This window comes from Poecilia formosa, unplaced genomic scaffold, assembly GCF_000485575.1.
Source record: "Poecilia formosa unplaced genomic scaffold, Poecilia_formosa-5.1.2 Scaffold38, whole genome shotgun sequence".
Taxonomy (NCBI): Eukaryota; Metazoa; Chordata; class Actinopteri; order Cyprinodontiformes; family Poeciliidae; genus Poecilia; species Poecilia formosa.
The window spans coordinates 1,919,678-1,943,313 of NW_006799977.1; the positions used below are offsets into that span (position 1 = coordinate 1,919,678).

General features: G+C 35.5%; 1 protein-coding gene and 1 long non-coding RNA gene across 3 annotated transcripts; one reads left to right on the forward strand and one right to left on the reverse strand.

The window, feature by feature from the left end:
- Positions 1 to 8,426: 8,426 nt before the first annotated feature.
- Positions 8,427 to 10,971, reverse strand: LOC107836078 (uncharacterized). Its single transcript, XR_001661923.1, has 2 exons — positions 10,558 to 10,971; positions 8,427 to 9,933 (listed from the first exon to the last, which is right to left on the reverse strand). It is a non-coding gene; the product is annotated as an uncharacterized LOC107836078 (long non-coding RNA).
- A 2,824-nt stretch (positions 10,972 to 13,795) lies between these two features.
- Positions 13,796 to 22,989, forward strand: LOC103137227 (adenylate kinase 4, mitochondrial). 2 transcript variants are annotated; one of them, XM_007550874.2, is made up of 6 exons: positions 13,796 to 14,152; positions 14,342 to 14,486; positions 15,257 to 15,376; positions 18,233 to 18,405; positions 19,560 to 19,678; positions 21,189 to 22,989. In XM_007550874.2, the coding sequence occupies exons 2-6, from the start codon at positions 14,345 to 14,347 to the stop codon at positions 21,313 to 21,315; spliced, it is 681 nt and encodes a 226-aa protein (XP_007550936.1). In that variant the 5' UTR covers positions 13,796 to 14,152; positions 14,342 to 14,344; the 3' UTR covers positions 21,316 to 22,989. The 2 variants fall into 2 exon arrangements, with proteins under 2 accessions (XP_007550936.1, XP_007550935.1); XM_007550873.2 differs by having other exon boundaries at positions 13,797 to 14,152; positions 14,339 to 14,486.
- The last annotated feature ends 647 nt before the right edge of the window (positions 22,990 to 23,636 follow it).

A 23,636-nucleotide genomic window follows, 5' to 3' on the forward strand; every position in this document is an offset into this window, starting at 1 on the left:
TTTATCTTTTGCAAATGTTTCTACAAATGTCCCTTCAACAAAGATACAAAGTGCTGCCTGAGCTGTCCAAATGGCTTCCAAATAGCAAATAGTGGAGGGTAGTCTTGTTCTTAATGGATGTGTACAAAAGAGAAATTATATCTCTTTTATGCAATACTATTAGATTGTAAGGTCTAAGGGTATTACAACCACTGACTGAACAGTAGAGTTGCCCAAATATATACTAATTAAAAGAAAAACACGTAAGGTGTAAATTAACATACCTTGTTGTTCTGTGGATAAACCTAAAAAGCTTATATAAATATGATCATATGCCAGAAAAGTCAATTTTTAAAACATGTAATACTTTAGAATCAATAAGCTTGACACAGCAACTTCCTGTTAAATGTTCCCAATATGAATATAACCTTAGTTTGAGGCTTGGAATAGAACACAGTCGAGCACAAGACCAGACCTTTAGTGTTTCCCTGGCACTGAAAATGAAATGTGATGCCATTTTTCAATAAAAGTCCTACACATTGAGAAATGGGCAAATAACAGTATGGAGATTTGCAAAGTCACTTGCTGCCCATACACATCATTTTTGCTAACCTTTTAGGACTGTAATTAGTGCAAGGAATGTACTAGGATAAACTATAAGAGAAAATAAAGCACTGAAAAAATATATGTTAAAATTAAAAAGCACTGGCTGATTGTTGTGGTACTGGAAAAAGGAAAATGTTCTTTTAGATTGTAGTAGATTCATTACTGATTACAATATTCAACAATAATAGAACTCTTTTGGTCATTTCCCTCAATTTTATGCAACCCAGTACATCAGTTGTTATATTATGAAACCAGAAATACAGCAAGTATCTTTCTGAACAAATAAAACGCATGTCATACATCAGGCAACAAAAGGAAAGCATTTTACTCCCAAAATATCAATCGCTCCCCACAGCCCCTAATGCCTTGGTAAGTGTTCCTTTAAAGCATTTTATCAATTCAGTGAATATAAACCACAACCAATGGTCTTTTCAGTGTACTAAAACCGAGAAAGTTTGATTCAAATCAGATCACATTCTATCATATTCAAATTGAATCCATTAGGTCTACATCAATCCAAACATGCTGCAGTTTTATCTGAACAGATTTAATACCTTCTGCTACTTAGTAAAGCCATGCAACTGTCAATCCTCCTTAGTGTAAAAACGGTCATGAAAAGCATACATTAAATAAAGTTCTCACAGGTCTCGATGCCACTGTGAAAACAGCTTCAGTTGATGACAACTATGTTGATTCAAGTCCAAAAAAATGGACTTGAATTAGGATTAAAAGATTTGATATACAGTGATATAAAAATCCAACTAAAATATTAAAGCATGGCAACAGTGTAAAATTACTGGGGCTGCATGTCACGCCATTTTATGATACCCAGCAATTTACTGTTTTACAATGTTGTGCTGATCACTTTCCTGTCTTTGTACCATGACCATAGGTGTCTTGAAAGGCCTACATAAATAAAATATAAACATGTAAGCAATTTATTTCTGTAATTTCCATATAATTTATATACATTTTATATTTGTGTGTAAAAATCAAAATAAGAATAAAGTATTTGTTAAGTTTAATTTTAAGTCTACTAGGTGAATGTCAGTGGGGTGAAAAAATGTAATTGAATTAAATTTCATTTTTTAAACATACTACTTGTATGTTTAACAGTACAACTTATGTTGTAAGCGTGTATGTAACAAATATCAAATAAAATGTTTTATTTGATTTAAAAACATTAACAACAATAATCACTGTCTTGAAACACTAACAAAACAAACTATTTTGTTTAAAAAATTTGTTTAAACACTTTTGGATCTTAAAACAATAATGTTCATTTTGAGTTTTCATCAGATTATGTGAAAATGTGGAACAAATTGTCTAACTTGAGAGCTGCTAAACCAATGAAATGAAAAAAACAGCAGAGAGAAAATATTTTTGCTGAAGCTGTAATATCTTAGATGGCAGTTTTCTTTAACACATTATGAAAAAAAATATGTCTGTGTTCATGTTCATTGTTTAGTTTCACAACTAAAAAAATATGACATATTGTCTACCCAACTAAATCAAAATCAAAATTATTTTAAAAACTATATAAAAAAGGAGACCCATATTTTTCCTGACAAGGAATTATATTAAAGTCTATATAAACAATATCTAACGGGCAAAAAATATATATTTTACACAATGCTGCTTCTTTCCTAGTAATGAGGTTGTCAAACTCCAACTTACAAAACCGCCCACGCTTCACTGGCACTTTTTGGTCTGGGTTTTTTTTTTTTTGTTTTTTTTTTTGCGCTTCCAGTCAATGTTATCCGTCTCAGTTGTAAATGTTTATCAAAATGGAACTAATTTTAAAACTGAAGACAGAAACAGAAGATATAATAAACTACTTAAAAGGGATCAAAATTATATTTAATAAGAATTAAATAAAAACATTTTTCTTTACAGTTTAATTTAAATGTCATATTGCTGCCTCTTTCATTATAGGATTGAGATAGAGGGTAAAGTAAAACCAACAGAGCATTTATAACTATGTATGGAAAGTAATACATTTCAGTCACAAAACATCATTCCCATAAGCTGAATTTTTGTGTAGCCATCTCAAAATAAAAAAAATAAAGTAAAAACATATTTGTATTTTAGACAGGATTGTAATGTAACAATGCATACCTATGACAGGGTGGAGTGAATTTTCAACATTTATTTTCACTTTCAAATTGTATAATTTTACACAACTAAAAACCTAACTGTAATAAACCCAGAATTCAATTCTTCACACCTCTGAAATATGGATTGTCAACATTTGCTGTCTGTAGATATTCAGGAAAAAAGGTTAACCGTGCATGAAGACGTTATCTGCCTTCAGAGCAGAGAAAATGGACGGAGTGATCGAAAGTAGATTTGTTAGCTAACCTTAGCTTATTGGCGTGTTAGATAGCAAGGTTCTAACAAAGCAATAAAGGGGAAAGAGAGATAACGTGTGGGTGTTTTCAACTGACAAAAAGTCATCGGCTATTTCCATTGGAAACATTAAATAAACTGACATTTACTCACCTAAAGAGCTTCGCCAGTATGGCAAGTTACTTCCTTTCGTTTAGTAGTACATTTGTTAAGACGATTCGACGGAGTTTATGCTTTTCTCAGCGGCTTTCCTGTATCCGTTTTCATCGGTTTGATTCGAAAACCTGCTCCCAATATATTTCCGTATCCAGATAGATGAATATCGAAGGTTGTTTTAATATTGGGTAGTCAATTGAAGACTCAGAAGCGTTCCTCACCGACTGCTATCCCTTCCTGACAACTAACAACCCTTTCCCGAAAGTTACGCAGTAGCTGGCCGTGAAACTCCGCTGCTGATTGGCTAATACACCCGTCAATCACGGTGACGACATTAACCCTTTAAACAGAGAAACTCGTTGAAAACCTTGATTTTTAAAGCTATTTGCACTTTTTAACGACAACCAGTATTCAAACAGCTGTTCAATCAGCTGTTTACAAAAGCATAAATTAATAATGATAAAACAAAATACTAATAAAAAACAAACAAACACTGAGTATATTCAGTCAAGTAACTTTACAAATGAACATTCTGGCTTTACTAAACATACCTTATACCAGTGGTTCCCAAACTTTTTCTCCTGCCCCCCCTCCAGTGATTTCCAAACATTTTCTGGCCCCCCTTATGGATTACTCGTTGAACGACGTGTGCGAGGGGTGGGGGGGAGAGGATTCTTAGAGACTCCCAGACTCTAAGAAGGCGGTGGAGGGGAGGGGGGGGGGGGCGAAATGAATGTATGTAGTTGAACATAAACAACATGGGTACCCTACAGGCTACTTATTAAGCTTAAGGTGATATATTGATATTAGTTAGTCATCTTTTAGCTAACTTCACCTGCATCCAACAGCTTTACTCAACAGTCTGTTAGTTTGGGAGAAAAACTGTGAAAAGTTCTTTGCGTTTTGCTGGTTTGCTGCCATGATTCTAACACAAACCTGCGTAGCTTTGCACAGCAGCAGCAGGTCTCCTTCTGCTGCACAGGTGTAAACCCAGCGCGAGTGTTGTCGCGCTCATGTTGCGTTTAATGGCGGTTCGGAAAAACAGGTTACCACATGTTAACAACGGATTAAACAGTTTTAACTGCTGATAAAAGTGACAGAGGACACAAATATGGGAAGTGTGGAAGCCCCTACTGCATCAAATTGACGTAGGAATAACAGAGAGTTGGCCATTCTAAGGTGAAAACCCAGCGCATACAGGGTTCATGTTTTTTTTAATTTTTTTTTTCATCCAGACGGCTTCCTGCCCCCTCCAACCCCCCTGCAATGGGACGGCGCCCACCCTAGGGGGCGCGCCCCACAGTTTGGGAACCTCTGCCCTATGCTAATTGCAAAGAATATTGTAGATTTTACATTCTGCTCTTTATAAATTAATATAAGGGGGAGTTAATATGATTTTTTAAAAATAGTCAGGCTGTCTCCTTAGGCAGCCAGTCTGCAGTTGGCTCTTTAACAAGACATGATTCTTAAACCTCCCCAGTTTTAAGACAGCTGGAGCCTTAGCTCTTTGAGATAATACATTTTTCCAAAACACTGAATTAGTTCCTCTTCTAAGCAGGAAAAACTGCATCATACTTTTTTACATGCAGTTGTCTTGCAGTGTGCAGTAACATGTAGATTAGGGTTAGTGTACTTTGATTAATGAAACCGATGTATACTCTGTTTTTTGCAGTAACTTTTCATTATTTTTGTAAATAGTTTTCTGCTTTTCTGTGCAGAAATATACATATATTGCACATTTATTAATTATCCTTCTCAGTTGTTCATTTCTGAGTTTGTAATTTTTAATAACAGTAGAGCATTTTTTCTTACATTGTAAAGTTGCTTTTACTGTAAAGACTCTTATTCTAAGAGACTTTACAGTAAAAGCATGCTTCCATTTACCTTGCTGATGGTACACCAGAATTTTTGTACTATTTGACAAATGAAGGATAATTCTATTCTATTCTATTCTATTCTATTCTATTCTATTCTATTCTATTCTAACGATGGCACTTTGGCTTCATTAAGAAAAACTTTTGGATGCCTTGATACCCAGCACACCATTAATTCCAACATTTCTTTTCCTGGCCATGCCATTTAACTTTGCCTGGTGACAAAGATGCATCATCATCATTTCAAAAGATTACTTACTGGTGGAATTACTTCCAAAAATGTTCAAACATGTTCATCGCCATTTGTCCATTTACTATAATGACCTTCATTTGCTTTGCTCCTTCACTTGACAATCAGCCCCATATCATCAATATCTTTGGGAACCTGCTGGCTTTCCTCAGGTGGCCATAAGTTCCAGAAGAACAGAGGGTCAACTAAATAAACTTGAATAATGTCAAAAAGTTAAGTTTGAACTGTGAGTTTGAGAACAAAAACTTTTACTTTAGACTTTAGTATGTATTCATAAAGTTCCCCAGTCTGACCTTTGTGCAAATCAATACTAGTAATTTTCCTGGTGACGTAAAGATTTACCATATCTTATAACTAACAAGTTGAACAAATAAAAAAAATCACTACAATGGACTTTTGCACAGAAAAAAATTAAGTAATGAGGGGTTGTTAATCATCTTTTCCATCCCATAGGTGAGAAATCATCAAGGAAGATCTTCCAGGGCTTTTGCCTTAGTAATTTAAAACATATTTGTGGTTATGTTAGATGTCACAAGGTAACGTCCTATTCATTGAGTGCATTTGTAAAACTTTAAATATAAATACCATAAATTCCTGTAAATTTGGCAGGTTAGAAACTATATCCTAAATCTGGTTAAAGATTTCCTCTTTATTTTTGCTTGAATGTCATTAAAAAATCTTCAGCAATAGTTGTCAGAGACATAGTGTTGTTTCATTATGTCCGTATTCCATTTTAAAAGGTCAAAAGGTCACTAACAGGAAATATAGAACATTGCCATTAATGAGTCACAGATGTATAAAAATGAAGATTGGTTCTCTTTTAAAAACTGAGCAAGTCAAATTTATGTGTGATATCACAAAAAGTGAAAATAAAGAATTAGAACAAATAAAAAACAAGAAAATTATAAGTTCTTTACTGTGATGAGTTTGGCTTATCTATTCCTACAAGTTTTTCAACTCTTTTACTAGCAGAAAATGATTTATTAGATTAATTAATGATACTAGATGAGTTTGAATCTGCTAGTTGTCTTAATCTTGTGACAGACTGATTTCCTTGTATGGCTTCTCTCGGTCATCTGGATAAGCTGCAGCCCTACAACTTCTTCATTAAAGCCATAAAAATGAAACAAAAGCGTCAGTGGTGTCCTGACACAACGAAATGGATTTCCACGTAACCAAATTAGCACAAGCATCATTCTGTAACTTAAGAGGATGTTTTGTAATATCTAGGGTTGGGAATAAAAAGGCTGTTGACCTTTTGAACTACACACTGTCATACATCTTAATTTTAGATTGTGTTAATATCTAGTAATAAAATCAGAATGATCTGCAGATCACTTTGTGGAGAATTAAACATCTCATTCTGGTCCAAAAGTTCTTTATGATATTATCAAAGTAATCACAACTCTATTCATAATTTCTTTTTCTTTTCTTTTTTCTTTTTTTTTCAGAATTTATGGCATCACAATCATAAAACTTGATATTTTGTAGGGATTTTACATAAAAGACAAAGTAATGCACAACCGTGAAGTAGAAGATGCAGAAAGATGACGTGGTTCAGTCGTAGAATTAAATATGATAAGGGAGAGCTGAATAATATGTATATTTATGTATACAATGCATATATAATATACACATAATACATATATGTATATAAAACATTATATATGTATAAAAAGTACGTATTCTATATTGCATATAATTTATATAATTATATAACATATAATTTATATTTACAAAAACCTTTTAAAACTATAATTTTCTTTCCATTGTTTTGCAGTTATGCAATACTTTAAGTTGGTCATTAATTTTTCAATGAAATACATTTGCTTGTAATGTTTGTGGTGAAAAGTTGACAAAATGGGGGAAAATAAAAATTTGGTTAATGAAAGCCAGAATAAATGAGGTTCAATTAAACAAAATGGAAAATTTGCTATATGTTTGCATTGTCTTTCCCCTCCCCCTTTTAGTCAAAGTGGAACAGTTTACCAGATGACATCACTGCAGCAGATAACTGTGTGAGTCATCTGGTATCCACTCCCAGCAACATGTAGGGAATGCACATGTGGTAAATGAATCTACTTGTCTTCCTGCATCGAAAGAACAAAGTCCTGAAAGTTCCTCATAAGATAACAGAAGACCAGTTTGTGTCAGAGAGGGACTGCCCACATCCCACAACACAGCAGCAACTCGTTGCTTTTTACGAAAGGAAGTGTAAAGAAGAAAATCCCCCTCAAACTGATCCTGGACACTAATGACAAATTAACTTTTAGAAGCTAATAGTACTGTAGTGTATCATTATTTAAGGCGTGTGTGGTGGCTTTCTTTTTGGAGATAATAGCTCACTTAACAACTGTGAAATTTACTTGACTTTTGGATTTAGCTGTCAAAAAATGTCCTCCACCGCAAAGTGTCATGTTATCACATGACTCTGAGTAAGAAAAACATTCGGCTCGAAGCACGATTAGCTGATTGGGGTTAGTGCGAGACAAAAACAAAACATATATCATGACTCCTGAGGGGATTTCCACAACCTATCAACACTGTGTACCCTTTCAGTAAAAAACACAACTAATGACAGGTGCAGAGTAACCTTCAGACCAAAACATGACTCAGATGAGTTTTAAAAATATTTTCCAGCCTTAAAATTTATAGAAAAATATCATATGGTTTGATTATTCTGATGTACTGACATGTACAAATTTATTGGCCATGCCACAAACATATGCACATTGATGGTAAATAGTGTTTTATGCAGAAAAAAAAAATAATTATTTTGTTTTGAAATTTTGCAGGAGTGTGCAAAATTATTGTTGAATGGTGATATAGAAAATCATTTTTACTTGTTTTTATAATAAAACTAGGTTTTTCACATTTTTGATCAGATAGTACTGACCTATTAGTCGACAGGGCAAACATTTGTTTTCAAATATTTTATAGACGTTAAAGACAAATCAGTGCAACGGAACTGAACACGAAGAAGTGCGATGAAGCTGGAGCTCCCCCAGAACACAATGCAGAACACATCTTCAGAGCCTGGTTAGGGCAGAGCCCTCTGACCACCATTGTTTTGGTTTTATTCCTACAAACTGTGAAATAAATAAATAAATAAATAAATAAATAAATAAATAAATAAATAAATAAATAAATAAATAAATAAAATCCCTGCTAGATGAAATCATACTTTATGTTAAAGCCTGAATGTTATTAGCTTTTTGCTTCTTTGACATTTAATAAATCATCTATGGATGTGATGCTTATGATATTTGTATGTTTATTTCTAGGAGACATCAGTGTTGCTCCAAAATTGAAAACTCTTGAGAAGATAATTATCGCTCAAATGTACATTTTTTTACATTTGCATATTATTTGTATATTTAATTGTGCACCCATTTGCAATAAGAAAAACAAGTAACCTCAAACTTGGCCTCGAAGGTGATCACTTTGCAGTGAAGAATATGAAGACGATGACATAGCCACATCTCCATCCCACCCTTTAACCTCAAGCACATGAGTTGTAACAACAGCAACTTTTAACATATGTTTATAGCTTACAATTATGTGCAATACTTTGCTTCAACTGTGGTCATTTTATGTTGCTTTACAAATAAAGTTGGTGGTATTTGTTTTAATTCTAAAGTCCCACTGTTTGCACGTTGAAACTGAATTGTTTACTTACTTTACTTGGGTACATTTGGTTGCTCTGACTGTGCGAGAATTTTTTTAATGAATTATTCTTCATTTTTCAATGAGCTCATTTATGATCTCAGAAAATATAATTAAATGAAGTTAAAATAAAGTTGTGAAAAAAGACAGAGACGTTCACTGTCGTGTTAAAACTTTTTTAATGATTTCATACAGAAAGATTTACGTATTTACAGCTCCTCACCTGCTGATCGCTGCACCAGTGTCAAGTTGGCAGCCATCCTTCAGTTATCACAGTACTGTACCTTCGATGGGGACAGCATCAGCACTGTGATAACTGAACCAGGGCAGCCTGTCAAGTCTGGAAGCATCGGTGGCCCCACTCCTTTTGTCATCGTCATGTTAGTCAGCACACTGCACAACAATAACACTGTTTGTTTGTTCCTTTTAACATAAACAACAAGTAGACAGAATTAAAAGCAGATACAAACAACATATTTCAGAAGATAACCAATGAACCTTGAGGTACACCCAAGTGATGGTGATCATAATATTAGAACATTTCAAAAGTTTTTATTCAAATATTAATATAGAAGTTAATATATAAAATCAATTAATATTAATATAGAAAAAAAATATATAGACATTCACTGTATCATTCAAGGGCAGGGCTTAGAGTGAACAACAAACATTCGAGATAAATAGCATTATAAAGGACTGTATAATAACTAACTAAACGTACGCATACATAAAAATGTAAAGGCGTGTAAACGGCTTATTGAGCTGCTGTGCTGCTGCTGTACAGAAGCCTCGTTAATGTTTTCACTTCATGTAAAACTAAAACTGGTAACGTTTCACCCCCCCTCCCTACTTCTCTCTACTCCTGCAGGGGCCACAGACAAACTTCTGTGTATTATTCATACCAACCACAAGGCTGAGTGACGTCAGACTTGTTATGATTCTCGTCTCGGGCTCCACCCCTTCCTGGCGCGAGACGCATCTGGAGCAGTCGGTGCGCGGCGCTGGCCCACGTCGCGACCCCGCCTCCCTTCGTCTTCGGTCCGCCCTCCTGCACTTCATGTAAACAACTCCATTAGCTCCGCAGCACAGGGCTCTGGCCAAAACGCTTCGTGTCAAACGTGGGCAACGAAGCCAACATGTGCAACAACTAAAACAGAGCGAGGCACTAAGCTCACTGTCGGGGTTCGGTACAGCACAACATTCTCACTGTCCTCAGTGATGTAGACAGAGACCTGTGATGAAAGCGCGTCCGTGTTGCGTAAACGCTCAATGTAAATAACAGAAGAATAAAAGCCTCATAACAGCCACTGTAAAGCAACCCTCATGATACGTGTACTAATTATAAGGAAAGCAGGAGAACTGCCTAGGCTTGTTGCTGCTCTTTATTAAAAAGGAAATAAAGATGTCTAAATATAGGTTTAGCACAGTTGCTTCTTACAACTACACAACAATAACACTGTTTTCAACTATTCTAACTAAATGCTAAAGAACGAATAAATAAGAGTGCAACGCTTGCAGTGAATACTGTGGAGCCAAACGTTAACGCCCAGCATTGCACACACACCCCTTTTTTTCTGAGCAAAAACAAAACGCATGCGGTTCGATCCAAATATATAAATTTATTCCTAATTACATTCAACTTCCTTTAAATCTGTAGAACTGAAGGAGCAAACTTACCTGCAACCCACTCGTTTAATTCCCCGTGTTTACATGAATATTTTTAATGACGCAGCAAGACCACACAGAGCAACGTGATTGTCGCCATTTTTTGTTGTTATTGAATTCTTCAAAGCCATGTGACAAAAGAAAAAAGAAAAAAAACGTATCAAGATTTTAGAAGAAGCTTCCGATCACAGCGGGAAAAACTCGTTAGAAGAAAAAAAGGTTAATCTTTCGAGTTGTTTGTCTGATGGATTAGTCTGGGTTACTCCACTGACTGACGACTGGAGGCTGTGCGCAATATTTGACAGCTTCGGGACGCTGCCGCCGCCGTATGGCTCGCAACAAGTACTCACTGGATTCCTGCCGTCCGCAAATGACATCCGACTCATGCTTCGGTTTTTTTCCCTTTCTTTGCGCCTCCTGTTTGCAAAGCAACAAAAATAAAAATCCACTGGCTTTATATAATAAAATCTCTGATCTTGTGAAGGCTCTGTCAACAAGTGGCAACATCTAAGAAAAGCTCACTAATATGTGAGAATCCTTAATTTACTGTCTAATTACAGGTGCATCCTAATAAAAGGTTAAAGACAAAATCATAACACAACGTGTATTTCAATGATTATGGGTTGAAACTAATAAAAGAAAATAAACGGACTTAAAAAATTAGAAAACATACAAATCATGGCGTGCAAAATTAGCAGGAAGATTGCTGACGTGACAGTTGTTCTGTTTATAGACACTAGCAGGTCCATTTCTACAGAGGCTGACAAAGTGATAAAAGAATATCAATGTAAAATTGAGTGGAAGAAAAACATGTCAAAAATGATCTTCCAGAGAATTGTGGAGCAAAACTCTTGTAAGAGTAAGAACACCTTAAGTGTTCAGAAGCCACCACACAGAACTACAGCTGTGTGGATCTTAAGACATTGATTCCATCTCCAGTTGCTTGTGTATGTCCCAAAAACTCTTGAATGTGCTTTGTTTTATAATTCTTTTAAGGCTGTGGCTATACCTGTTGCCTGTAAATCATTTTAGATGCCAGTTTATCTTTCCACCTCCCATTAATATTCCAGCATCCATCACTCTGAACTATTGGCTGCTTTAGCAACGATCCTTTCCAGCTTAGCTTTTTTTTGGCCTTCTCATTGTGGAGGTCAAATTATAATGTCCAGAAAACTGTCAAGTTAACATTCTTCAACATAAACCCATATTTGAAAGCCATAATAACATTAAAAATCTGTTTTGTTATATTTAACTTTTAAAAGAAAATGGACATTTGGGTTTCATTCCATGTAAACCATAGTCACTAAAGTTAGCAGAAAATAACACTCATTATACAAACTTCGTTTTTTAAATTTAATTTCTTAAACTGTGGTATTCTAACTTACATCGACAGCCTGAAAATGTAATCTTCGGTAGACAGCAAAAAAGATAAGCAAGCATATTCTTTGAAAACCTAAAAAATATATTTGGAAGCACAAAAGGAGTGGAAGAGATTAAATGTGTACCAAAGGTTTATCACTAAAAATGTCTCATTGCATTTTTATTAAATCTATTTCAATTATAAAATTAAACCAATATAAAGAATTTCAAATTAGTTTTTCAAAATCATAAATAAATTCAAAAGTAAACTCATTATTATTTACAATCTGTGTGAAGTAAAGGGTTCCCTGCTGGTATAATGGCCCAAAACAGAAGCTTACATTTTTGCTTCAGGCCAGCTCTGTTTAATGGTGTAATCTATAATTGATGAAGCCATTAAGGAAGAAGATGTGTGCATTTATTGGAACTTATTTTTTTTATTATTATTTATTTTATATTTTTTGTTTGTTTGTTTTGGAGATATAGGGTCTGGAATTATTTTAAATGTCTATACTTGTGATTTTGAATTAAACTGTAAGAACCTCTGCATAAGCTGTTTCATGATGTTGCTATTTAATGATTGATGTATGATCTTAATTTAAAATTTGTAGCCACATACGCCACATACATGTAATAACAGATTATAGTTACCTCAATAAAAGTTTAGACACAACATTTTGGAGAACTGTGCAATAAAATTTCACTTGAATTTAAAATAAAAGTTATTTGAAAACAAACTAACATTCTGTGCTGCATCAGCAAACTTCTATGTGTATGTAGGAGCAGCAGCTTATCTACAGCCTAGAGGAAGTGGTTTGATAAACTCATCAGTAAGGCCAGCTCTGACCCAGAGTGCCCCATTGACTCACTGCAGCAGGGGTTGGGAGACAGAAGAACTTTAACTAAAATAACATCACTGTTGGACAATGTCTCCCACCCAATGCATGAAGTCGTGACTGGATTGTAGAGTTCTTTCAGTGACATATCGCTGCATCCTCGGTGCACAAAGGAGCATTATCTTAGATTCTTCCCCTTAGCAGTTTTTAAGATTTTATAACTGTCACTGCTCCCAAATAGCATTCCTGCAGCATATATATATATATATATATATATATATATATATATATATATATATATATATATATATATATATATGTACTTCTCTAATGACGTGCTTTGACAGTTTTTTTTTATTAATTTTTTATTCATAGTTCTATGTATTGTACCTTTGTGTGAGTCCTCATGAGCCTTCTGACCTTTGATTGCTGACATCACCTGTATTTCCCCACTCCGGAGCAGTATTCTAAATTATGTTACTATTGCTAATATACTAATATGACAACAGTAGTACTAATAGTTTGAATCAATTCATTGTAATTTAATTGCACGCTAAACAAGATTTAACACGACAAAGCAAAACTAAAAACCACAAAATGGGAAACAAAATTACAAGACACAGAATGAGTTCAACTATCAAAGGGATTCTAATATTCACCATTTTAACAGTTTGATGCAGAAAGATGTGCATCAGTGTGATGGTTCTGCTGTTGATGTTCATGGGGGAAATTTTACTTGACAAAAATCAATAACCTAGTGTTTGTCTCTATTATTGTGTCATTTCCTGATGTTTTTATTCTTTTTTTCCCCCTGTAAACTATAATTTTATGAGTTGTTTTTAAAAAAAATAACTTTATTATTTTTCAAAAAAATTAAATTTATCATAAAATAAATGCTAGTTGAAACACCTGCGGTTACCTTCTGTATTACTTCCTGTTGCCAATACCGTGTGTGTTCCAGTGAGAGGAAGTGACACAGACAATACCGGAAATATTACAAAGTTTTTTTTTTCTGCCATTGTTTACGTTTGATTTTCTCTCTATTTTGTCTTATTTGGAGCTTTCGCGTTCGATTTATTGTGTTGCTATGTTACATTCCCATAATTGATTAGTAAAAATAATTCAATCACTTAACTCTCGTACTTACGTAAACTGTTTAAACTGTATTAAAAAACTACAGTAACCAGTTTGCCCAGCGAAGTAAACCCATCCGCATTTTTCCTGGATGATGCGCGCAAAAAAATAGGGCGTTGTGGAGACTCTCATTCATTCGCGGAGGACAACCTCTGTTCTTAAAGACGCAGGGAGCGACCCACGTCCACAGGAGTGAGAGAAGGAAAAGGAAAAAAAGGCGTTTTGACTTCGTTCCTGTCCAAAAGGGGAACAGTTCCGCTGCACGCAACGAGAAGGCAGTGCGTAAAGATCCACACGATTCCACTGACACGCTAAAATATAGTTCCAAACCGTTGTTTTTGTTGTTCAAGTGTGCAGCAGAATACAAATTACTGGTGCTTCTGCTGCAAACCTAAATCTGGAGCATCTCTTACACCTTAAATACTTTTTTTTTTTTTTACATTGTGAACTCTTTGTTATTGTAGCAGGATATGGCCAAGCTTTTGCGTGCTGCTGTTTTGGGTCCACCGGGATCTGGAAAAGGCACGATCTGCAAGAGGATTGCACACAGCTTTGGCCTGCAGTACCTGTCCAGTGGCCACTTTCTACGCGAGGGTATAGCAGCCAACACAGGTAAGAAAGCCAAAACAACTCTTAAGTGGTGACAACAGGAAGAGTCTACCCAAAATTAGTTATTTTCTCTGGTCTTTCGCAATGTGGGGGGTTTCCACTACAATGATAATATAATTTGGGGAAAAATCGGGCAGATATTGTTAAAGAAAACTTCAAAATAAAAATAAAAACTTTAAGGGGACATACTCGTTGTTTGTTTTGCTAGTTTAAGAAGAAATTACTACTTGACTTAACAGCTGCAGCAAGTCCCTGGCACCACAGCAGCACTCAAAACAAGCACAAAAAAACCCCAAAACTGATCATTCTGGTGTTCACAAGACTTTATGGCAGTTTGTTAACTTATTTAAAAATGTATGCCTCTCTCATAATTTTCTCAAGTATTTCAAATTAACTTTCCACCTATAAATGATTCAATTCCCAACAAGATATAAATAACATGACACAAAATTTTGGCATAAAGAACTTAAGAAAGCTCTGATCTTTTCTGTCCCCACCCTCTCCCCAGTTCAGTTGAATGATGTTTTTGTTAAACTCTGGGACTCAGTGGAAGTATTTATGTAATAACCCACAGGAGACCCTGCAGCTTCCATCATAAACTTAAAAGGTTGCAGTGACAGTAACAGAAACTGGTGGTGATGACAAACCCAACAGGCTCCGCTCTATCTTTTCCTGCTTTTTTTTCCCCCTTTCTTTCTTTTTTGAAATCTTCAACATCAGGAAGCAGAAACAAACATGCTGTGCTCTATGTTTACTTGGCTGTCATGTGTCAGAGGCTGGCATGCTGGCGAAGACCTACATAGACAGAGGCATGCTGGTGCCTGACCAAGTGATGACCAGATTGATGTTGCCCAAACTGGAGCAGCTGCGGAACCACAGTTGGCTACTAGACGGTAAGAAAGCTTATGTTTTTGCCACTTTTGCTTCTGCTTACTCAATTCCACTGGTGCACAGGGGGGGGACAAAAGCAGAACTGTACATAACCGTTTCAGTTTTTAGTCATGATTCATTGTAATGGAAGATGTTTTCTGCCATGCACCCTGAAGGTTGTTGTGAGAACTGCCAGCTAACCCTTAAAGCTGATTGGCCCAACCAAATGCCACCCCTCAGAATCCTACAGTGAATTGCAAATTTATAAGCAGGACCACATGCAAACACTTCAAAAACAAGTCTGTCCATGGACATTACCACTGAATCTGAGTCATTGTGAGGAAAGGTTTATTCAAATTAAAATCTCAAAACCTTTAGCAGGTTTAATCATGTCTGTGCTTGTAAAAATAAGAGAAAACACTAACTGACTTAACTTAATTATGCATAGCCCCTCGTACCTTTGCTGTTTTGACAAAGCAGTAATCATTCACAGTGCTGGCTGGAAGAATATGTTTTAACACAGAAAAAGTAGATCCATAGGAAAAGAAGAAAATAATGTTTGGCCAGTTTGATTTCAGCTGATATTTTATTTCCAGAATTTTTTTTATTGAATTACTATTGAAATGAATTTGTCTCATATTGTACCCATTCGGTAGTTAATTTACTAGTTTTGGTTGTGTTGTTTCAGTCAGTTTTACCGGGTTATGGATTGCTGCACTTGTGACATTTTTTGAGCTGGATTTGAACTTCATGACCCCTCAGGAACTAAGCCAACCTTTAACTTTAATGGTTACTTTGCTGTCCTTCTCAGCTCAGATGAGGTTTTTCAGTAGACTTTGTTTCTGTTCGTTTTCTAACGGCTCTGCAACTTGCGGCTCTAGAGCCACATGTCCTTCACAGCAGCTCTTTGTAACTTTGGTCAATAATGTTAAAGATTTGAGAAACGTTTTTAAGAAAGGCTAGATCTAGGGGCATCGCTGTGTTTTCTCATGCTGTATATGTGAATAAGACTTACTAAATACACTAGAAGGACTTATTTTTAGTTTTTTCATTTTGTCATCAGGTTGACAATAATATTATTCAAAAAATGATTTTGTTTTCTTTTAAAGGTTTGAAAATATTCTTGTTGTAAAATCTAAAAGTAGATATAAAGTTGTAGTCATGAGCATATTAAATAATGTTACATATATATTAATAATATTCAGTACAAGTAAAATCGCTTTCTGTATCTGGTTCAAAGAGTTTCCATTTTTAGAGTCTGATTACTATTGAAATCCCATGAATCCATATTGACACTTTGTATTTATTCTTTTAAAATGGGCTAAAAAGAACAGTGTACTCTGGGAATTGTAGTCTGGAGAAGTATGGAATTTTGAATTTGGAAACCAACTCTGAAAGTATGTTAAGAAAACAAAGCAGATGCAACTCTTGAACTTACAGAACTTACTGACCTTAATTGTAACATCTAAATCCATGCAGCTTAAATAGATGTCAGTAAATATATGTAAAAGATTTCTTGTTGATGTGTCACCATTCTTGTTAATTTGGGCTTGTCTGTAATGGCTGGGTGTGGCGGAACATCTGTCAACATGGCCATTGAGCATCAGTATTGGAGAAATAACTAGGCTCATTGTTTTTACATACTTTGCATGTGGAACCACACACACACACCCACACATAGACACAAAACACACCCAAAAGAAAAGAGGTTGCTGTGACATTTCCATTGTTAAACTTTACCCACTTTGGTGGAGAGACTTGATGAAATAAACTTGAATGTTTAAACATTGGATCTTGAATATAAACAAGTAAACACTTAGTCGAGAGAGGACACAACTCCAGGTTAGAAAAGCAAAAATGAATTTTATTCATGAAGATGATCTGATTTCCAATGCGTGCAGGGCCATATCAGTATATTAGAACATCAAAGCAAAGTAAATGCATCTATTGAAAAGCTCACAATATAAATTCAAAGCTATTCTTGTCATATGCACAGTAAGGAAAAATGTTTCCTTATAAAATAAAATTCTTACTTTCTTGACCACATTGGAAACCAAAAATATTACATTTAGGTATAAAATAGATAAGTAGTCAGATAAAATAAAGCATGCAAAAAATAGAAATATAAACTATGCAGAATACACACAGTGTACATATTTGTGCAGATAATGTGCTACGTAGATTAGTTTGAAACAGTGAGTAGTGCATTCACGACTCAGAGGTTTCTGTTGTTTTGGTTGATGGTCCATGAGCTTACAGCTGAAGGAAATCAGAAATTAAAGTGGAAGAATGCTGACCTGATAATTGTCCAGCACAGTCATTGGCTTCCTCAACATGGAGGGCAAGACTCGAATGTTCATCACCAATGAAGCTGGCTGTTCAGAATCCAAACATGTAAGTGGAAAGTTGAGTGGAAGGAAAAGTATGGTTAAAAAAGATAGGCAAGTTCCAACTCCTAGTTCAAAGAGCATGGTGCCACTGTGCTTGGTTGGTCATCAAACTTAAAAAAGCTGCAACCTGTCTGAATCACCTTAATGCCACACCACACTGATGAAGTAGCTATCCTCTTTTTCTTTAGGTTTTTATCACAAATGAATAATTCTGCTATCACAGCTCAGCCACAGGCCATTTCAGTGGAAATCAGCAAACATTGCAAGTTTCAAGTTTTGTTGGCAATAACAACCTATCATCATAGTTTGAATAATAAAATTAGGAATTACTCGTACACAATTTGCCTGTTCAAATTGACATCAGAAGTCAGAACTTGTCAAATGCAGCAGTGTGTTTCGAGGGAAAATAAGCAAGGTGTGTGTAATCATAAAACACAGCTTGTAATGACAACTCAGGATTTCTTGCTTCTCCCTCTGAAATGTGTCCAGGTTTCCCCCGTACGCTGGCGCAGGCGCAGGCCCTCAACAGTCTCTACCAGATGGACCTGGTCATCAGCCTCAACATTCCCTACGAGACTCTGAAGGACAGGCTGAGTGACCGCTGGGTCCACCCTGCCAGCGGCAGAGTTTACAACATGGGATTCAACCCCCCTCTAGTTCAGGTATCAAACATGTGAAAGTGAACCCTTGCTGGCAAAGATTCAATTCCTGAGCTCTAGATGTTGTGACAGCCTGTTGTTTCCTCACACAGATTGTACGGGCGTGTTTCAAAGCTGAAAAGAATTTAGGTTTCATAGTGATTCAGCAAAAATGCTCAGTAAAGGAGGGTGTTGTGGGGGGGAACAGCCATAGTATCATTACTCCTGAAGTAATGCTCAAGCTTCTTTCTTTATATTGCAAAGAGAAATGGTTACTGTAAATCTATATTGCAAAGAGAAATGGTTACTGTAAATCTACAGGTGTTGATGGTCAGAAGTTTACAAGCTCATCATATTCTAACATGCATAAATATCTCGTTATTTGCGGGGCTTTGAATCCAGCGTTTGAGCATTTTGTTTTATTCAGAGTGGAAAGGTTGTGCAGCGTCTAATTTTAAAAGCAAGAATTAGTTACAAGGTTAAACTTTATGTGTCAAATATATTCATACCAACTCAAACATATACATATACCCACTAATAAAATTGAAATCAGATATTTGTATACACCCTACATAAGGACCCATTACCTTTGTTCCTCACAGTTTGAATATTGGTGGAGTTGTGTGTGTATATATATATTTGAGCCTGCATGTATAATTTTGTCACGTATAAATCAGAGAAAATCCACAATAAATTTGAATTCTTACAGACACTTTTCAGGCTTTCAAGTACCAACATGTTTTTAATTTAAAGACACTCAAAATACACACAATAAATGCCAACTTTTTAAATAATATAAATCTAGCTGTCATGTAATTTAATGAGATTAGATTCAACTATTTACATTTAGAAGGCGAAAGAGATTTGACTCAGAATCTTTTTATAAAACAACTTTTGGAAGTAAACGTAAAAAGTTATAAATAAAAAGGATTTATTTTGATGTTCAAAATTTGTCTTTTGGAATACAGAAATACCAACATTTCTGTTATGCAAATAACCTTGTAAATTTTAGTTAATAGATTTGTGATTATGGGATTTTTTTCACTGGTTATATTTTGGTGTATAATGAGGAGCATTTTATGGGCAAATATTTTTCAATTTGACATAATTCTCTGCCATGGAGGATTTAATAGACTGTTGCAGCTTTAATTGTTGTGACCTTGGCTTGTCATCCTCAGGGTAAAGATGACATCACTGGGGAGCTGCTGATTCAGCACGATGACGATAAACCAGAGGCTCTGATGGCACGACTCCGACATTACAAGGAATTGGCAAAGCCTGTTATAGATCTGTACAAGTAGGTTAAAAGTTTCTTTTTATGCTGACCAATTTGAAATCAGAATATCTTTGATGCGAATTTTTTAAAGACACTCGTATTTTCTGAAAATACTTGTAAACTCTTGCTTTTCATATATCTAACTGATGGTGTCATTAACTTACAAGAATCCCTATCTTAAGTAAGAATTATGTGTTTATTCTATTTTTTATCATATGATAGAATTACAGGGAGGTAAAGTGGAAGTATTTTGTGTTTTCCAGATATATAGTGCCTTTTTCTAGCATACTCAAGTAATTATGTTAACACCAGTTGTTATAAAAAATACCATATGAAATATGCCTTAAAATAAATGCAACTTCCTAATTTAACACCTTCAAATTGGGCCTCTGTCTCTTTAAAAACTTCTGCTCCTTCTGAGGCTCTGCCTTCAGGAAGCCATCCCAACATCGCTCCTTTATTAACTTTTTAACAATGTTTTTACCAGCATTTCACTGAGAAGTCGCTCGTATAATGAGCTCAGCTTATGCACAGTTCCACCAGGTGTTTTCTAATTGCTGCTGGCTAGTCTGAAGGAGCTGAGTAGAGGAGACTCAGCAGAGGGCTGCTCTGCAAGGTGGAAGCTCGGTAGTTTGTAAACTGCAGCTCTGAGGAAGAGCTTTGTCTTCGATGGCAGTGCTATGTCCCCCCCAGGTGTTTTGAACAGCTGAAATGTTACTGTTTAGATTAAATGATTTCTCAAACATGCATGAAAGAAGCAAGGTAATTTAACAATCTAACAAGATGTAAAGCTCAAAATAGTCAATTTTAGTTAATACTGCCCCTTTTTAAGATGCATCAAGAAATCGACAGGTACCAAACGGATGATTTTCAAGGTGGTTCAGCCTGACCAGCAACTGGACAAAAACTTAAAAATATTATCCTTTCTGGATGAACAGTGAACGCACCACAGTAAGAATTACCAGATCGGTCTGGCAACGACACTCTTCAGAATGAATGTTGTTACTGAGGGACGAAGACTCAACGTTAACAACTTAAAGTATTAGTAAGACGGTAGAAATGAAGTCAGGGGGAAAGACAAAGATGCAGAAAATGTTTTAAAAGGAAGATTTATTTGAGAAGTGGATATGTTTCTGCAATTTATTTAGGATGAATAGCAGACATATTTTAGCAGATAATGGTTCAATGGAGTCCAGCAAAGTTTTAATTTGTCACGCTTTCAGCTTCTGTCATAAAACATTCTGAAACATGCTAAAAGCATGCAAAGCTGGTTATGAGTCTTGACCAAGGAGACAACGGCTGAGACTGAGAAACCCACCGGTTACCGGACCAACTCCTACATTCCTGTTTTTTGTCTGTGTGTGTGTGTGTTTGTTTCATTTTAGATTTTAATGAGAAACCATAATTCCCATCTAAGTTTCTGTCAGTAAAAGTAAAAAGCTTAGATGTCAAGAAAATACTTTGTTTTTTTTACTTCATCTGGAATATTTTGACAGCCATAACCAATTCTATTTTTTTTATCTTCACTCAGATCACAAGGAGTGCTGCACTCATTTTCTGGAACAGAGACTGACAAGATTTGGCCTTACATCAACTCTCTCCTCAGCACCAAGATGCACACACAGCCGTCAGGCGCCCATCCAATCCAAACGCCCTGAGAAGACACCACAGAGAAGAAAGAGGAAGGTTTTTTTTGTTATGTTATTTTCTTTAATATTTTTTTCTACTTGCTCAAGTGAGATTCCAAGAAATGCACTAGGACACAAATCGACATGTTTGATTTTTATGAATGGTTGTGCGCAAACATTTCCAAGGCTTTCTACTAAAGATTGCCATGATTTCCTAATTATCACTTTGAAAAATTTGGGTTTTGTCTCTATGGGTTTTGAGAGAACTGTCTTTTCTTTTTCCTGTAGCTTGTGTGACTTTTTGTATTTTCAATCATACCTTTTGTAGAGACTTAAAAAGCAGAGCAAAAAAAGTCAATTTTTAATGGCAGCTCAAATATTTTCTAGAAACCAAAAATTGAGAGGTGTGATATACACAAGTTATATCAAACCCTCAAACAAAATGCTCTATCAAGGCAGATTTCCAAATTGAAAAAAACTGTTCCATTTCCTGATAGTTTTTAGTAACCAGGCTAATCACAATTCGCAAACTAAGCCAATAACTGCATATTCTTATTAAAACACTGTTGCAACATTTTTGCTGGCAGTTTAAAAAGAACTTTGTGGCTGATTTATTGAGGTACAGAAGCTGATACTGCAGCTATCGCTGCCTTTCATTTGTTCAGCAGCCATATTGGATTTTGGGGTGGTGACTTGGTGAGGCCCCTCTGACTTTCCAAGTAGGACTTCCATCTTCACTGAGCATTCCATATGATTGCTTCAAGCTTTAAACTGGAAAAATTATCTTCCATATTTGTGCCCCAACATGTGCCTGATGGCAGTTTGTTATGTAGCAAATTAGTTACAAGTGTACTGCCATGTTTTTCTGAAAGTTTTTGACCTAAATGAGCTCTGTGATTCTGTATGCAGTTGTTTCAGAGGTATTGGGAACTGGATGAACCTCTTTGGGTTGTTGATTAATTAGTTTCTCTGGAGGTGTTAAAACTAATGCCTTGAATGTTGTTACATTTCTTTAAATGTACTCTGGTGTTGCCTTACGATTTCTCTATAAAGTGTAACATTTCCCTGTTGGTGCATATATGAAAATGACTTTTTGTTATGATTCTGACACTGTTACAGTCTCTTCGGGGGCTCTTTTTTTTATTCTATATCAGTTGTCATTACAGAACATCTATCTTTGCTAGCTTTACTTTACAGCTGCTTGCCATAGAGAATAGCTTTGGTTCCATCAGTTACAGTTTGCCGTATGTAATAACTTGGTAAAGTATTCACCAATCTCTGCAGCTGACAAACAAAGATAAGTTTGAATTGTTTCTTCAGTTCTGTGACCTTATGGTTCTGCTTTTAACCAAACTCTGAAGTTCCAGCTTGAAGCCTGTAAATAGCAGCTTTAAATCAGTGACAGGCTGTAGCGGACACAAAATTTTACTATATGTTGTCTCTCTGTAGGTAGACCAAAGGGAAAGAAACTGTAGGATAAGAGCCACCATGGAGCAACTTACTTAAAGCATAGTTTTCATGCTTTAAGTAAGCATGCAAGCTATGGGATCTGAAATGGATGGTTGAGGAACTAAAGTGGTGAAACTACAACGCAGCGCTACACAGCTTTTATGTAAGGCCACAGAGACATTTCTGCCTTGTTTTCATATAACGTGGTTAAAACGAAGTTACATTCCAAGAACAATAAAACTATTGTCGAAAGCATGACTGCTTCTTGTGTGGTTAATCAAGTGAGTGTTGCAACTTGTGACATTGTTCCTTCCTTATGTACAGTCTGCACACCTAAGCTGATTGTATTCTCTAAGTAATACTCTACACACTCATTCATGCTGGAGTACAATAAGTGGAATTACGTAATTCTCATTCTTCAGTGTTGAAGAACCTGTTGATTTAGTTACAGTCCTATAAATTACAGTTAATTTGAATAATATATCAAATGTTGCTGTTCTGGTATGATTTGCATATCATTTGTGTCATTTAGCTACTATGTATTGGTAGAGAGGTTATACAAGATCAAAATCTTATAGATTATACGATTTCACAAAATTAACAGAGGTCCAGGGGAGTTATATTTCCCAGGTTCAAGGAATGGTTACCTGGTTCAGTTGCAGTGTGTATCAAAAATAACTTTAAAAAGTTTTGGCTTTGCATCATAGCCATATTTGACATCTCAAAATCTAGAAAGATGAGGATGAAGAGGTCTTTCATATTTCAGTAATACATAGACTCCAAGCACACATCCCAGGGGTGCACCACTCCAGTGATCCAGATACTGTCCTTCAACTTTTAGATGCATACCTTTTCTCCATCTAATCAAATGAATGACTGGTTACCATTCCTCTTCAAAGTTG

Bases quoted from the DNA above. Each gene is read 5' to 3' on its own strand.
- LOC103137227 (XM_007550874.2), top strand. From the start codon at position 14,345: ATGGCCAAGCTTTTGCGTGCTGCTGTTTTGGGTCCACCGGGATCTGGA. The intron at 14,487-15,256 runs GTAAGAAAGCCA...GTCATGTGTCAG, and splicing joins GGGTATAGCAGCCAACACAG to AGGCTGGCATGCTGGCGAAG. The intron at 15,377-18,232 runs GTAAGAAAGCTT...AAATGTGTCCAG, and splicing joins CCACAGTTGGCTACTAGACG to GTTTCCCCCGTACGCTGGCG.